The 17,418-nt window shown below is 43.5% G+C and overlaps 1 protein-coding gene across 1 annotated transcript in view; it reads right to left on the bottom strand.

Moving 5' to 3' along the window:
- Positions 1-17,418, bottom strand: part of LOC105480625 (protein kinase cAMP-dependent type II regulatory subunit alpha) — a 105,653-nt gene that overhangs the window by 37,003 nt on the left and 51,232 nt on the right. Inside the window, exons 3-5 of the mRNA XM_071091656.1 lie at positions 12,360-12,412; positions 8,511-8,594; positions 4,801-4,907 (exon numbers count right to left, since the gene is read on the bottom strand). Coding sequence (XP_070947757.1) covers positions 4,801-4,907; positions 8,511-8,594; positions 12,360-12,412 — 244 coding nt within the window. The remainder of the gene's footprint in view (positions 1-4,800; positions 4,908-8,510; positions 8,595-12,359; positions 12,413-17,418) is intronic.

Raw genomic sequence — 17,418 nt, forward strand, 5'->3', positions numbered from 1 at the left:
AGCCAGGATATTCTCGACATCTTGACCTTGTGATCTGCCCACCTCAGCCTCCCAAAGTGCTGGGATTACAGGCGCCCGGCCTGCATTTTTTTTTTTTGAGATGTAATTTCACTATTGTTGCCCAGGCTGGAATGCAATGGCATGATCTCGGCTCACTGAAACCTCCATCTCCCAGGTTGAAGCAATTCTCCTGCCTCAACCTCCCAAGTAGCTGGGATTACAGGTGCCCGCCACCACATCCAGCTAATTTTTTGTATTTTTAGTAGAGACGAGGTTTCGCCATGTTGGCCAAGCTGGTCTCAAACTCCTGACCTCAAGTGCTCTGCCCACCTGGGTCTTCTAAAGTGCTGGAATTACAGGCGTGAGCCACTGTGCCCAGCCTAAAAAAATGTTTTGTAGAGATAAGGTTTCACTATCTTGCTCTGGCAATCCTGGGCTCAGGCAATCCTCCCACCTTGGCCTCCCAAAGTGCTGGGATTGCAGGTGTGAATCACTGTGCCAGGCCCTTATTCACCACTTTCACTGTACAAAGAATAATCCCTTTTGTTTACATATGAAATAAATCATTCCCTCTGTACAAAGGCATTTCAGTCTTTTTTTTTTTTTTTTTTTTTTCTGAGACGGAGTCTCGCTGTGTCTCCCAGGCTGGAGTGCAGTGGCGTGATCTTGGCTCACTGCAAGCTCTGCCTCCCGGGTTCACGCCATTCTCCTGCCTCAGCCTCCCAAGTAGCTGAGACTACAGGCGCCCGCCACCACGCCCGGCTAGTTTTTTGTATTTTTAGTAGAGACGGGGTTTCACCATGTTAGCCAGGATAGTCTCGATCTCCTGACCTCGTGATCCGCCCGCCTCGGCCTCCCAAAGTGCTGGGATTACAGGCTTGAGCCACCGCGCTCGGCGGCATTTCAGTCTTTAAGTTGTGGACATGTACAGGTGGATGCTTATTTCTCAGACCATAAGTGCCCAATGGGACCTCTGTCATGGTGGTAGAGGACATGGCAAGGCAAAGGGGAAAGGTGGCTGCTTGAGGTGGTAATACAATTTTATTATATTATAAAAATAGACCTGGCATGGGGTGGCTCACACCTGTAATCCCAGCACTTTGGGAGGCTGAGGCAGGTGGATCTCTTGAGGTCAGGAGTTCAAGACCAGCCTGGCCAACCCCGTCTCTACTAAAATACAAAAATTAGCTGGGAGTGGTGGTAGGTGCCTGTAATCCCAGCTACTCAGGAGGCTATGGCAGGAGAATCATTTGAATGTGGGAGGTGGAGGTTGTAGTTAGCCAGGACTGCACCACTACACTCCAGCCTGGGCAACAGAGCAAGACTCTATCTCAAAATAAATAAATAAATAAAATAAAATAAATACAGTTTTATATTATATTTATAATTTTATTTTAAAACTATTCTGGGCTGGGTGCAGTGGCTCATGCCCGTAATCTCAGCACTTTGGGAGGCTGAGGTGGGCAGATCACAAGGTCAGGAGATCAAGATCATCGTGGCCAACATGGTGAAACCCTGTCTCTACTAAAAATACAAAAATTAGCTGGGCGTGGTGGCGCACACCTGTAGTACCAGCTACTCAGGATGCTGAGGCAGGAGAATCACTTGAGCCTGGGAGGCGGGGGTTGCAGTGAGCCGAGACCATGCCACTGCACTCCAGCCTTGCGACAGAGTAAGACTCTGTTCCCCTAAAAAACAAAACAAAACAAGGAAACTTATTCTGTCATTACTTGTAGAATTTCTGTGTAAGAAGTATTAGTATGAAACATGAAGACAAAAGTCTGTTCTCTGAGAAGATATTATTTATGTCATCTTTACTCTAAATCAGCATTTAGAGTAAAGAAAACATTTCCTTTAAGTGTAATAATTTGTCACAGGTAGCAAGAACCCAAAGGTTACTCAAGGAGGGACAGCATTTTCTGTTCAAGAATCTAAATAAGGCCGGGCGCGGTGACTCACGCCTGTAATCCCAGCACTTTGGGAGGCCGAGGCGGGCGGATCACAAGGTCAGGAGATCGAGACCACGGTGAAACCCCGTCTCTACTAAAAATACAAAAAATTAGCTGGGCGCGGTTGTGGGCGCCTGTAGTCCCAGCTACTCGGGAGGCTGAGGCAGGAGAATGGCGTGAACCCGGGAGGCGGAGCTTGCAGTGAGCCGAGATCGCGCCACTGCACTCCAGCCTGGGCGACAGAGCGAGACTCCGTCTCAAAAAAAAAAAAAAAAAAAAAAAAAAAGAATCTAAATAAGAAAAGTCTCAAGAAGAAAGGCAACCAATGAATCTACCACAGCTATTTGATGGAGATTAAAAGAATTTTAAAAATGAGGAGAATTAGAAAAATTTGAATAAGGTGCATATACTATATGTAGTATTGTATAAATGTTAATTTGTGTTTTTTATAATTGTTCTGTACTAAAGTAAGAGAATATCCTTTTTAGGAAATGCACACTGGGGTATTCAGAGATAACAGGGCATTATATCTGCAATTTACTCTCCAACAATTTTTTTTTTGGTGGTGGTAGGGACGAAGTCTCACTCTGTCACCCAGGCTGGAGTGCAATGGCACAATCTCAGCTCAAGGCAACCTCTGCCTTGCGGGTTCAAGTGATTCTCCTGCCTCAGCCTCCCAAGTAGCTGGGATCACAGGCGTGCTCATTTTTTTTTTTTTTTTTTTTTGAGACGGAGTTTCGCTCTGTCTCCCAGGCTGGAGTGCAGTGGTGCGATCTCAGCTCACTGCAAGCTCCGCCTCCCGGGTTTACGTCATTCTCCTGCCTCAGCCTCCCGAGTAGCTGGGACTACAGGCGCCACCACCACGCCCGGCTAATTTTTTGTATTTTTAGTAGAGATGGGGTTTCACCGTGTTAGCCAGGATGGTCTCGATCTCCTGACCTCGTGATCCGCCCGTCTCGGCCTCCCAAAGTGCTGGGATTACAGGCCTGAGCCACTGTGCCCGGCCTTTTTTTTTTTTTTTTTTTTGTATTTTTAGTAGAGCTGGGGTTTCACCACGTTGGCCAGGCTGGTTTCGAACTCCTGACCTCAAGTGATCCACCCACCTCAGCCTCCCAAAATGCTGGGATTACAGGCGTGAGCCACCGCGCCCTTCCTTGTCAACAATTTAATGAAGCAAAGGGAGAACACTAACCTGGGGAACCTGTATTTATAATTTTTTTTTCTTTTTTTTTTTGAGACCGGTCTCACTCTCACCCAGGCTAGAGTGCAGTGGCACTATCTCGGCTCACTGTAACCTCCCCTTCCCAGGTTCAAGCGATTCTCCTGCCTAAGCCTCCCAAGTAGCTGTGATTACAGGCACACACCACCATGTCCAACTAATTTTTGTTTTTGTTTTTGAGACAAAGTTTCACACTGTTGCCCAGGCTGGTGTGCAGTGGGGCGATCTCAGCTTGCTGCAGCCTCTGCCTCCCAGGTTCACACGATTCTCCTGCCTCAGCTTCCTGAGTAGCTGGGACTACAGGCGTGCGCCACCATGCCCAGCTAATTTTTGTATTTTTAGTAGAGACAGGGTTTCACTATGTTGGCCAGGCTGATCTTGAACTCCTGACCTCGTGATCCACCCGCGTCGGCCTCCCAAAGTGCTGGGATTACAGGCATGAGCCACTGTGTCTGGGCAATTTTTTGTATTTTTTTTTTTAGTAGAGATGGACTTTCACCACATTGGCCAGGCTGGTCTCGAACTCCAGACCTCAAGTGATCCACCTGCCTCAGCCTCTCAAAGTGCTGGGATTACAGGCATGAGTCACTGCACCAGGCCTGTGATACATTTTTTGTACTATTTGTTTAACTTTTCTGTAACTCTGAAATTACTTCAAGATAAAAAAATTATTTTTGTTTCCTTTTTATTATCTAGCTCCAAAAACCATTTTATTTTTAAATTAATGGAAGATATCAGGTGAAGCAATATCTTATTGATGTTAAACTCTTAATGAGAGTGCTTCTTTCAGGACTAAGGGGATCAGGATACCTACCTCACTGCCACCAGCCAAAGAGGATACTAAGCTCAAGAGGTTAGGACACAGTAAGGTGAGCAGGACAAGCCCAAATATTTCATTTTTTCCTAATACTTACATCTGAGCCAGAGGGGTTAAGGTCAGGGCAGCATATTAATGAGTAAAATCAGGCTCGAATATGAAGATTCAAACAACTATAGCACCATGGCTAATTCTTCAGGGAATCAATTCACTTGACACTGGCAAATAACATGTTTATAAAGCACACCCTGCACTCTTTAACTAACTGTAAAGAAGACTTTCTTTTTTCTTTTTTTTTTTTGAGACGGAGTCTTGCTCTGTTGCCCAGCTGGAGTGCAGTGGTGGGGTCTCAGCTCACTGCAACAACCTTCGCCTCCTGGGTTCAAGCGATTCTCCAGCCTCAGCCTCCCAAGCAGCTGGGATTACAGGCATGCACCGCCACATCCGGCTAATTTTTGTATTTTTAGTAGATACGGGGTTTCACCATATTGGCCAGGCTGGTCTCGAACCCCTCACCTCAAGTAATCCACTGGCCTTGGCCTCCCAAAGTACTGGGATTACAGGCGTGAGCCACCGCACCTGGCCTAAAGGAGACTTTCCACTCTAGATGATTGCTCTTCAAATATGAGTTGTGCTGAGGACTCAGGACAGCACTGGTAGAGAGGGACAAGCTGTGGACTCTCACAAGGCTTTGGGAAGCTTTTTCACTTGGCCCTAAGCCTCTCGGGGCTGAATACAGAATAGGATAAAGCATCTGCACTGATTCATGAATCCGATTAAGTGTGGCCACACAATTCCAAAGCTCCATCTCCTACCGTTCTATGACATAAAAGTTGTCTCCATCATCTCCTTGGTCAATGACATGCTCATCAGCTTTGACTATCCTTTCAAACATGGCATCAAGAACTTGAGAAAGTTGTTCCTGCAGGGTATGCACAAGAAGGAAAAATAGCCTTACATATGCTGCAAAAAAGCAGTGACCATAATTATCTCAATTTGTGACTATATAACAGAAGTCCCCACATTCAAACAGAAACCTAAAGGTTGTCTGAAACAAATGCTTTCCTGGGACCATTCAGCTTTGCACCTCCATGTACCTCAGCAGACAGCAAATTGGCAAGTCTTCTGAGGCAGTATTGTTTTGAAAAAGCTTCCCACAATTTACGCAAAAATATTGACTATCACCTGCCTGATGGTTCCACTATGTTACGCGTAAAGCCATATGCTGCCACCTTCCTACAGGTGTTGATCTTAACAGGATCATCAGATCTAAAGGACTGCTGTGGCTTAGAGGTTATCTTTTGGAATAGCACAACTGCTTTTGACTAGCAAAACAGGTCACTTAACCTCGCTGAGCTTCAGTATCTTTTTTTTTCTTTTTTTCTAGAGACAGAGTCTCACTCTGTCGCCCAGGCTGGAGTTCAGTGGTGTGATCTCAGCTCACCGCAACCTCTACCTCCTGAGTTCAAGCAATTCTCCTGCCTCAGCTGCCTGAGTAGCTGGGACTACAGGCCTGCACCATCACGCCTAGCTAATGTTTATATTTTTAGTAGAGATGGGGTTCTGCCATGTCGGCCAGGCAGGTCTCAAACTCCTGACCTCATGTGATCCGCCCACCTTGGCTTCCCAAAGTGCTAGAATTACAGGCGTGAGCCACCACGCCCAGTGAACTTCAGTTTCAAAAAGGGTATAACAAAGATTCCAGGTCATCAATTTTTATGACCAAAGGAGAAAAACCTAGGAAGTATTTACGAAACAACAGATACTCAATAAATGAGATCTATTATAAGACAGCTAATACTGCTTCATTTGCATACAGCACATACAATTACTTACTACTATTGCCTGCCATAACCAGACATCAACTATGTCAATAAGTATAATGAAAAGAAAATAATACTATTAAATTCTATGAAACAATGGTCTCAGTCTAGGGCCAGCATCCCTGTCAGACAGGGAGATCAGTGATTATTAGGGAGTCACTAAAGAATACCAGGTTCAATTAAAAAAAGAGACTTTCTCTTTGGAGGAATGTAGACTGAAGACCTGGAAAAAGAATAATTTTATGACTGCATAATTCCAGGTGAGTTTATGTTCTATCAGAGTGACTGTACTACTACGATAATTGAGTATCACCAAAAAGTATATTTAGTTCCATGTGAGTTGAATACTGTATAAGCTGACAAATACTAAAAAGGATGGCTTGCAATTGACGTGTTACCCACATTCACTGGAATGTGAGCCCAGCGTTGCCAGAAATCTCCTATTTAAATGCTGGCAATAAATTTAAATTTTCATGTACAATACAGAACAAACACAGACATCTGTACCTAGCCTGTGGATTGCCTGCTGGAAGCCTCTTGTTCTATGTCACTTTTCTTCTTCTAGTCTGTACTCTTCAAACACATGTGTCATGAGATATAGAATAAAAGGGGTGGAAGGGGAGCATTTCTAGGTTAGAGGAGACTAAAATAACAACATGACAACCAAACAAAACACAGTAAGTCCTCACTTAAAGTGGTTGATAGGTTCTTGAAAACTGTGACTATAAGCAAAACAATGTATAGAAGGTCCTCAAATAACACAGTTATAACACTGATGAGGGAAAAAAAAAGGTTCCATTATAGGTTGTTTTGCTTAAAGTTACAGTTTCCAAGACTACCAACAATGTTGAAGTACTTACTGCATGTGATTCCGAGATGGTCATCTATGAACCAGGAAGTGGGTTCCTGGTCAGACACCAAATCTGCTGGCACCTTGAGCTTGGATTTCCCAGACTCCAGAACTGTGAGAAATTTCCACTGTTTATAAACTACCCAGGTTATGATATTTTGTTATAGCAGCCCAAATGTACTAGGACACCCATCAGGAGATAGCCCTTGTTCTTTATTTCTACCACCAAGAGAGGGAGGACAGGCCCAGGTCACGGATCCTATGCTAGGCCCTGCAGAAACACACCATTCTCAAGAAGCACTTATCACATACTGTGGTAAGCCAGTGGGTTAACTATTATCAATGAAGGGAACTACATACCAGCATCTTCAGAAAAATCAATCTCTTTGTAGGATAAATTCAGACCTCCAAACTAAACCAGGGTCATGCAAATCTGAGCATTTCCTTGAAACATGACAAAATTGCATGCTCTTCAAATTATCAGTTTTGTCTTGGAGAAAGTGCCAAAGCAGCTCAGAAAAATACAGCAGTCCTCCTCTTATCCATGGGGAATATGTTCCAAGGGGATATGTGGATGTCTGAAACCACAGATAGTGTTGAACCCCATTGCTGTCAATTGGAAAACATTTCTGTTCGTATCTTCCACTCACAAATGTAATGCCTTTTCCATCTTAACCAAATATTTAACACGCACTGTGGCTGTAACTTGGGCAGTTTGAGGTGCGACAGCAAAACTAGCAGAAATTTCTTTTTCCTTCTTCACAGTTTTACAGATAGAAGATTCATTCTTTTATATATATATATTTTTTTTGATTTTGAGATGGAGTCTTGCTCTGTCACCCAGACTGGAGTGCAATGGTGTGATCTCAGCTCACTGCAACCTCCGCCTCCTGGATTCAAGCAGTTCTCCTGCCTCAGCCTCCTGAGTAGCTGGGATTACAGGTGCACACTACCACACCTGGCTAATTTTTGTATTTTTAGTAGAGACGGAATTTCACTATGTTGGCCAGGCTGGTCTTGAACTCCACCCACCTCAGCCTCCCAGAGTGCTAGGATTACAGGCATGAGCCACCGCAATCAGCCAGAAGATTCATTCTTACCATAGATCTCTGCAACCTCGGTATACAATTTCTTTCTCCCACCCTCCCTCTCTCCCTTCCTTTCTTCCTTCCTTCCTTTTCTTTCTTTCTCTCTTCCCTTCTCTCTCTCCCTCTTTCTATCTCACCCTTTCTTTTCTTTCTTTTCTCTCTCTCTCTTTCTTCCTTTCTTTCCTTAAATTTCTCTCATCTTTTCACTTAAAGGAAGCATTTTATGGCTTCTTTTTGGCATATCCGAATTGCCAGCATTGCTTCTCTTGTGCTTTGGGGCCATTATTAAGTAAAATAAGGGTTACGTGAATATGAGTACTGCTAGATGGTGACTAAGTGACTAATGGGCAGGTGGCATATATGGCATGAATACACTGGGATAAAGTGATGATTTGTGTTCTAGGTGGTAGCAGAGCAGGACAGCATGAGATTCATCACACTACTCGGAACGGCATGCCTTTTAAAACTTAGGAATTATTTCTGGAATTCTCCATTTAGTATTTTTGGGCTGTTGTTGACTATGGGTAACTGAAACCCTGGAAAGCAAAAACCAAGGATAAGGGGGACTACTGCACTAAAAGGCATCTAAAAGATCATGTCTGGGTTAAAGTGGTCAATACAATGAAACATTTGTATGTAAGATGAATCTAAGGTTTATGCTTAATACGGCTATGGTTAGGATGCTAAAAATTAAAGTTTAAGTGACAAATAAGAGCAAAGCTAAAAGATCATTATAATAAAAATACTTTAGAAATCAATGTTACCTGATCGAGATTTTTGAAAAGGAGAATATCTTTGCAAGCTTCCTGAAGTCTGCATCTCTGTTCATCAGTTTTAGGATGAATCACCTGCCAATCCAAATAAAACCATGGAAATTGTTTTATTCCATTTTAACATAACCACTTAAAGACTGGTATATTTCTTTCTCCAAAAAGTGGGAAAAATAAAGAGCATGGTTTCTGTAATTTTAATTTTATATAATATCAAGCTGCATGCTGAAGGTGGAGGGGCAATGTAATATAGAGGTGAAAAGCACCAGCCCTGAAGCCACCTGCTGACTACGTGGCTGGCAGCAAGTGAGCTGTCCCCTGGGAGCCTCAGGATCTTCATCCATAAAGCAGAGGCTTATAAATTTGTTCATTAAACAAATATTGAGCATCTACTCAAAAAAAAAAAAAAAAGTACATCATTTAATCTGACCAGAAATAATAGATGTTAAAAGTGTTGGCCAGGCGAGGTGGCTCATGCCTGTAATCCCAACACTTTGGGAGACCGAGGCAGGCGGATCACGATGTCAGGAGATCGAGACCATCCTGGCCAACACAGTGAAACTCCGTCTCTACTAAAAATAGAAAAATTAGCTGGGCATGGTGGCGCATGCCTGTAATCCCAGCTACTCGGGAGGCTGAGGTGGGAGAATCGCTTGAACCGGGGAATCAGAGGAGGTTGCAGTGAGCCAAGACCGCACCACTGCACTCTAGCCTGGTGACAGAGCAAGATTCCATCTCAAAAAAAAAAAAAAAAAAAAAAAAAAAGGCTGGGCACGGTGGCTCGCTCCTATAATCCCAGGTAATCCCAGCACTTTGGGAGGCCGAGGCGGGCAGATCACGAGGTCAGGAGTTCGAAACCAGCCTGACCAACATGGAGAAACCCATCTCTACTAAAAATACAAAATTAGCCAGGCGTGGTGGCGCATGCCTGTAATTCCAGCTACCTGGGAGGCTAAGGCAGGAGAACTGCTTGAACCCAGGAGGCGGAGGTTGCAGTGAGCCAAGATCACACCATTGTACTCCAGCCTGGGCAACAAGAACAAAACTCTGTCTCAAAAAAAAAAAAAAAAAAAAAAAAAAAAAAAAGGCAGGGCGCGGTGGCTCAAGCCTGTAATCCCAGCACTTTGGGAGGCCGAGACGGGCGGATCACGAGGTCAGGGGATTGAGACCATCCTGGCTAACACAGTGAAACCCCGCCTCTAATAAAAAAAATACAAAAAACTAGCCGGGCGAGGTGGCGGGCGCCTGTAGTCCCAGCTACTTGGGAGGCTGAGGCAGGAGAATGGCCTAAACCCGGGAGGCGGAGCTTGCAGTGAACTGAGATCCGGCCACTGCACTCCAGCCCCGGACTGGCGCGAGACTCCGTCTCAACAACAACAACAACAAAAAAAAGTGTTAGGTATTTTAAATTTGTGATATTAAATTAGAAAAAACTGTTTTAGTCATCAGGCCGGGCGCGGTGGCTCAAGCCTGTAATCCCAGCACTTTGGGAGGCCGAGACGGGCGGATCACGAGGTCAGGAGATCGAGACCATCCTGGCGGACACGGTGAAACCCCGTCTCTACTAAAAAATACAAAAAAAACTAGCCGGGCGAGGCGGCGGGCGCCTGTAGTCCTAGCTACTCGGGAGGCTGAGGCAGGAGAATGGCGTAAACCCGGGGGGCGGAGCTTGCAGTGAGCTGAGATCCGGCCACTGCACTCTAGCCCAGGCGACAGAGCCAGACTCCGTCTCAAAAAAAAAAAAAAAAAAAAAAAGAAAAAACTGTTTTAGTCATCAATAATTTTACAATAGCTAGAACAAAAAATTTAATCTACAGGATTTTTACATTCACAAAAATGGTAGCATTTATTAGAATATTTCAGATATTTTTCATAAGTTACTCATTTTAAGGGTAACTTGATTTAAGGGTAACATAATAGATCACTAAAGCTTTTTTTTTTTTTTGAGACAGAGTCTCACTCTGTCGCCCAGGTTGTAGTGCAGTGGTGTGATTTTGGGTCACTACAACCTCCGCCTCCCAGGTTCAAGTGATTCTCCTGCCTCAGCCTCCTGAGTAGCTGGGATTACAGGTGGGCGCCACCACGCCTGGCTAATTTTTGTATTTTCAGTAGAGATGGGGTTTCACCATATTGGTCAGGCTGGTCTCAAACTCCTGACCTTGTGATCCACCTGCCTCAGCCTCCCAAAGTGCTGGGATTACAGGTATGAGCCACCGTGCCTGGCCCACTAAAGGTTTTTATAACAGCAATCTTTTTTTTTTTTTTTGAGATGGAATCTCACTCTGTCACCCAGGCTGGAGTACAGTGGTGTGATCTGATCACCACAACCTTGGCCTCCCGGGTTCAAGCAATTCTCCTGCCTCAGCCTCCTGAGTAGCTGGGATTATAGGCGCCCACCACCACACCCAACTAATTTTTGTATTTTAGTAGAGATGAGGTTTCACCAGGTTGGCCAGGATGATCTCAAACTCCTGACAGGTGATCCACCCACCTTGGCCTCCCAAAGTGCTGGGATTACAGGCCTGAGTTACCACACCCAGTCTATAATATCAATCTTTTAAAAATTATAGTTCATACATGCTCTCATAAAAGTAATTTATGTCGGGAGACTGAGGCAGGAGAATCACTTGAACCCAGGAGGTGGAAGTTGCAATGAGCCGAATTCGCGTCACTGCACTCCAGCCTAGGTGACAGTGCGAGAGTCCGTCTCAAAAAAACAAAAACAAAAAACAAAAACAAACAAAAAATAATTTACCTCAATTGTACAGAAGTTTAAAAAACTATTTTTTTTTTAAAAGCACCCAAAAATCAAACATGGTTTTGCCACAACCACTATTAACATCTGGGGTATATCCTTCCAGATAGAATTTTCTATACATACATATATACAAATAAATATATATATTTCAAATTTTTTAATTTACAAAATCTCTATATATATATTTCAAATTTTTAAATTTACAAAATGCTCTATAAAATGCACCTCATACAAACATACATCCCATGCCATTACATACAGTCCTATACCATCACTTTCAATGGCTACAGATTCTCTCCATTTGAATGTACTATAATTTAGCCCCTGGTAATCCCATATTTTGGGTCGTTTAGGTTGTTTCCACTTTTCATTGTTATAACACTACGATAAACTCCATTTGTACATCCTCAGGAAGGATCCAACTTTCATTAGGGATGAATTCTCCTTTAGGTAAATGCTAAATCAATTGGCCTGGCTCTAAGTATTTAAGGCTTGTTGTTAATTTTTTTTTTTTTTTTTTTAATGAGATGAGGTCTAACTACATTGCCCAGGCTAGTCTCAAACTCCTGGGATTCAAGTGATCTTCCCACCTCAACCTCCCAAAGCACTGGGATTACAGGTGTGAGCCACATGCCCAGCAGTTGTTTTTTTTTTTTCTTTTCAGCCTCGACCTCCTAGACTCAAGCAGCAATCCTCCTGCCTCAGGCTCCTAAGTAGCTATGAATACAGGCACATGCCACCAAACCAGCTAATTTTTTTTTTCCCCAGAGATGGGGTCTTGCTATATTGTGCAGGCTGGTCTTGAACTCCTGGCCTCAAGCAATCCTCCTGCCTCAGCCTCTTAAAGTGTTTGCATTATAGGTGTGAGCCACCACGCACAGCCTGTTTAAGGCTTCTGACAGCAACAGCTAGGCACTTCTCACCATACCCTCAACCAATGCAGCTTTCAATTTGTTAGATTGAAAATGTCACTTCATTGATATTTTAATTTGTATTTAATGATTAGTATGATGAGTTTTTGGTATGTAGAGAAGGGGAGTTAATGAGAAATACAATTCTACCTAACATCTTTGCTTGGGTCTTACCCTTGGATCTGTATCTTCCTCTTCCTCATCAGGGTTATAGGTCTCAGCACAGACTAAAATTGGAGAGAAAAAAACAAAGAATGAATTTAACAGACGTGTAGCTTTAGGAAAAATAGGAAGTAAACTCAATTATCTTTTATTCACTGTTTTCTTTCTTTTTTTTAGAGACAGAGTTTTGCTCTTGTTGCCCAGGCTAGAATACAGTGGCACAATCTCGGCTCTCTGCAACCTCCATCTCCCAGGTTCAAGCGATTCTCTTGCCTCAGCTTCCCAGGTAGCTGGGATTACAGGCGCTGTACCACCATGCCTAGTTAATTTTGTATTTTCAGTAGGGATGGAGTTTCACCATGTTGGTCAGGCTGCTCTCGAGCTCCTGACATCAGGTGATCCACCTGATGTATAACATAAATGCTCACGCTTGTAATCTCAGCATTACAAGGCGTGGAGGCTATAATGCTGGGAGGCTGAGGCGGACGGATCACAAGGTCAAGAGATCGAGACCATCCTAGCCAACATGGTGAAACCCCACCTCTACTAAAAATAAAAAAATTAGCTGGGCATGGTGGCGTGTGCCTGTAGTCCCAGCTACTCAGGAGGCTGAGACAGGAGAAGCACTTGAACTTGGGAGACAGAGGTTGCAGTGAGCCGAGATCATGCCACTGCACTCCAGCCTGGTTGACAGAATGAGACTCCGTCTCAAAAAAAATAGAGAGTAAGTTGTGTGAGACATAAAGGGAAAAAAGGCAAGGTGAAGAAGAGTATATATGGCATGCTATCTCTTGCAGAAGAAAGGACTTCCATGAGAAAGGAGAGCTAAGAATGGAGGGAAAATAAATATACTTTTACCAGTTAATTTTTCCAAAATGAAACAATTTGGGAAGAATAAACCGGAAAGTAATGAAATTACTGTCCTAGTGTATAGATAGAAACAGGAAAGAAGGGATAGGGAAAGGAATGAAACTTCTCAGAGGAAACTTTTGTTTGTTTTTGAGACGGAGTCTTGCTCTGTCACCTAGGCTGGAGTACAGTGATGTGATCTCCGCCCACTGCAAGCTCTGCCTCCCAGGTTCACGCCATTCTCCTGCCTCAGCCTCCCAAGTAGCTGGGACTACAGGTGCCTGCCACCACACCCAGCTAATTTTTTGTATTTTTAGTAGAGAAGGGGTTTCACCGTGTTAGCCTGGATGATCTCGATCTCCTAACCTCAACTGCCCGCCTCGGCCTCCCAAAGTGCTGGGATTACAGGCGTGAGGCACCGTGACTGGCCTGAGGAAACATTTGTATACAAAAAGTTTTGACATTTAAGCCATGTTAATTTTTCACATATTTTAAAAATTAAATAGATAACAAGGACCCTAAAACTAAGTACAAAGAAAAAAAACCTACCCATGTATCGGGGTGATAACACAATTAGAGAAGGAAAGAATCAGATTCTAAGTAGCTTCTGAACATAGTATTCTGACCATCCACCCTCAGTGGGATATACTGCATTCCAACAAAAAACAATTGATGTTGGTGATGGTATAGCAATTCCAAAACTCTTCTTCAGAGAGTCTTGCTCTTTCACCCAGGTTGGAGTACAGTGGCGCAATCTTGGCCCACTGCAATCTCCACCTCCCTGTTTCGAGTGATTCTCCTGCCTTAGCCTCCTTAGTAGCTAAGTCTAGAGGCACGTGCCACCACACCCAGCTAACTTTTGTAGTTTTAGTAGAGATGGGGTTTCACCATGTTGGCCAGGATGATCTCAATCTCTTGACTTTGTGATCTGCCTGCCTTGGCCTCCCAAAGTGCTGGGATTACAGGTGTGAGCCACCGCGCCCAGCCTTTAATTCCAAAACTCTTCTATGTGTATTACTGTAGTGAGTAAATAAACAAACACACAGATATTTCTTACTGGTGAGAAGGGGGATACAAATATGGACTGGAGGAAGAATTAGAAATGGAGATATCAATACAAAGCATTTTAAAATCTCACCCCTATGTGTTATTTGCAAAGAGACAATAAATTATCTACTGAATAAAGAGTTTTGTACTTACTAACAAAACTGTTGTTACCAAGAATGAACTAGTTGTGATTACTGATGTTTCTCAGAATGCAGCAAACCTACTCCCTCTTCACAATACAGGCCATTACAGCTGGGAAAAGTTTTATTCTAATAAATCATCAACGATCTGTAACAGCTGTGTGACTAGAGGTAATTTACTGCCTATCTCCACCCTTCCTCTGCATAATGGCACAAACAGCAGTGACTTCTCTCTAAAGACTGTCATAAGGATTCAAGAAGACAGGTGTCAGGCATGGTAAGGAGGCAACTTGAACTATTACCATTACTATCTTGGTTCCATTTGTTCTGGGTTTCTGGAGAATTATTGTTATGTTGGTTCTGTTCTCTATTTCAGCTCCTTTAACAACTGTCCTTTCTTCCAGGCTAACCTCCATCACATATTTCTTTCTACCCTTACAACTTTGCTCTTTTTGCTTTCTCTATGGTTTCCCCCCGACCCCTCCTAAGACAGAGCTTTATACTGTCATCCAGGCTGTAGCACAGTGGTGTGATCTTGGCTCACTGCAACCTCCACCTCCCAGGTTCAAGCGATTCTCCGGTTTCAGCCTCCCAGGTAGCTGGGATTACAAGTGCTAATTTTTGTATTTTTAGTAGAGACCTTTTTTTTTTTTTTTTTTTTTTTTGCCATGTTGGCCAGGCTGGTCTCGAACTCGTGACCTCAAGTGATCTACCCATCTCGGCCTCCCAAAGTGTTGAGATTACAGGTATGAGCCACCGCGCCAGGCCAACTCTTTTTATGTATTTAATTTTTGCTCATTCTTTTAGTTTCCTTATAATCTTATCACACCCATTTTCTGTTTCATCTCAGCCAATTTTATCTTTGGCTTTTTGCTCAGAATTCGTAAGTGCAATGATTTCTTGTACTTTACTGAGCATTTTGTAGTGGACCTTTCTAGTCTTCACTCCTCTTATATCCTTAACCAGCTGAGTTTACTCATAGGCCCTGTATTGTTTATTAGGATTTATTTATCATCTGTTTAACAGGCAACAAACAGTTCTTGACCCTACTCTCAATCTGTGTGACAGCTAAAAGACTCCATGTATCTACAACAATGGGACAGGCCGATACATACCACTCCCAATTATTTATTTTTATTTATTATTATTATTATTACTGAGACAGAGTCTCCCTGTCTTGCCTAGGCTGTAGCGCAGTTGACATGATCTCAGCTCACTGCAAACTCTGCCTCTCAGGTTCAAGTGATTCTTCTGCCTCAGCCTCCCGAGTAACTGGGGCTACAGGTGCACGCCACCACACCCAGCTAATTTTTATATTTTTCGTGGAGATGGGGTTTCACCATGTTGGCCAGGCTGGTCTTGAACTCCTGACCTCAAGTGATCCACCGCGCCCAGCCCCACTCCCAGTTATTTCCCAGTTTCTTAGAGACACTTACTCACTGCAGTCCTGGTCTAGCTACACCCCAACTTCCTTTTCCTCACTGATTCTCTAAACCAATAAAAGATCTGAGAAATGATGGTTTCCATTGTGTCCTATACCCAGGACTCTCCCATCCCTGTCTTAGCAGATAATACTCGACTTGTGTGGCCCATGCCACTCGTGCAGTAATGCCATCAATACCAAGTGCCCAACAGGGACCTTGTATCCTAAAACAGATAAGGAAAAATTAGGGCGGATAGAGTAAGAAAAGATACACCACTCTAGTCCCTGAAATAGCATTAAGCGATGCTCTGCAGAGGGCTGCCCAGTTTCTGGCTAGTGTGGGCCTTGGTTTACTGAGCCAGGAAAGTAACAGTGGGATACAGGTAATGACTCACTACCTTTCTCCAAGCATTTTTGTTTCCAGATGAGGCCAGGGTGCATTATCTCAGTTCTTCCCTAAGGATTAAGACAGACACCTATCTTAGTTCCTAGACGTTTCTTTTTTTTCTTTTTCTTTTTTTTTTTTTTGAGACACAGTTTTGCTCTTATTGCCCAGTCTGGAGTGCAACGGCATGATCTCGGCTCACTGCAACCTCCTCCTCCCAGGTTCAAGCAGTTCTCCTGCCTCAGCCTCCTGAGTAGCTGGGATTACAGGCACTGGCCACCGTGCCCAGCTAATTTTTGTATTTTTAGTAGAGATGGAGTTTCACCATATTGGCCAGGCTGGTCTCGAACTCCTGACTTCAGGTGATCCACCGGCCTCAGTCTCCCAAAGTGCTGGGATTACAGGTGTGAGCCACCATGCCCAGCCTCCTAGATATTTCTGTTGTTACTTTTTGCATCATCATAAGTATTCTGGTAGGAAACTGGGGAAACTGCATCAAGGGCATCTAACCAGACACTTTGTCAAACTTCAAGTTTCTTGGTTCTCTGTGCTCTTGATTAATGCCATTACAGACTAGTTTTCTAAACTAGAAATTTGGAATTCATCAGACTTTCTTCTCTCACCTCTTATCCAATGAATACATCAAATTCTGCTTCAGAAATATTCTCATATTTGGCCTTATTTAATTCAGTGTATTCCAATTGCTACTCCTTGGTCTAAGAGTTCAAAACAACTACTTAGAATAATACATAAAAAAAAAAAAACTTCATTTCAGGAAATAAATGGGTACATGGGTATTATACTAACTTTCTCTACTTTTGTGCATGACATCTTCCTTTTATAAATTAATTAATTTTTTTTTTTGAGACAGAGTCTCACACTCTGTTACCTATGGTGGTGTGCAGTGGCACAATCTCGGCTCACTGTAACCTCAGTCTCCTGGATTCAGGTGATTCTTGTGCCTCAGCCTCCTGAGTAGCTGGAATTACAGGCGCACACCACCACGCCCAGCTAATTTTTGCATTTTTAGTAGAGATGGGGTTTCATTATGTTGGCCAGGCTGGTCTCAAACTCCTGGCCTCAAGTGATCCGCCCACCTCGGCCTCCCAAAGTGCTGGAATTACAGGCCTGAGCCACTGCACCCAGCCCTTTTGTGTATGAAATCTTTCATACACATATTTCATTGAAAAGTTGGAAAAAAATAAGCTTTCAGTGATGAGACTGATA

This window comes from Macaca nemestrina, chromosome 2 (genome assembly GCF_043159975.1).
Source record: "Macaca nemestrina isolate mMacNem1 chromosome 2, mMacNem.hap1, whole genome shotgun sequence".
Lineage (NCBI taxonomy): Eukaryota > Metazoa > Chordata > Mammalia > Primates > Cercopithecidae > Macaca > Macaca nemestrina.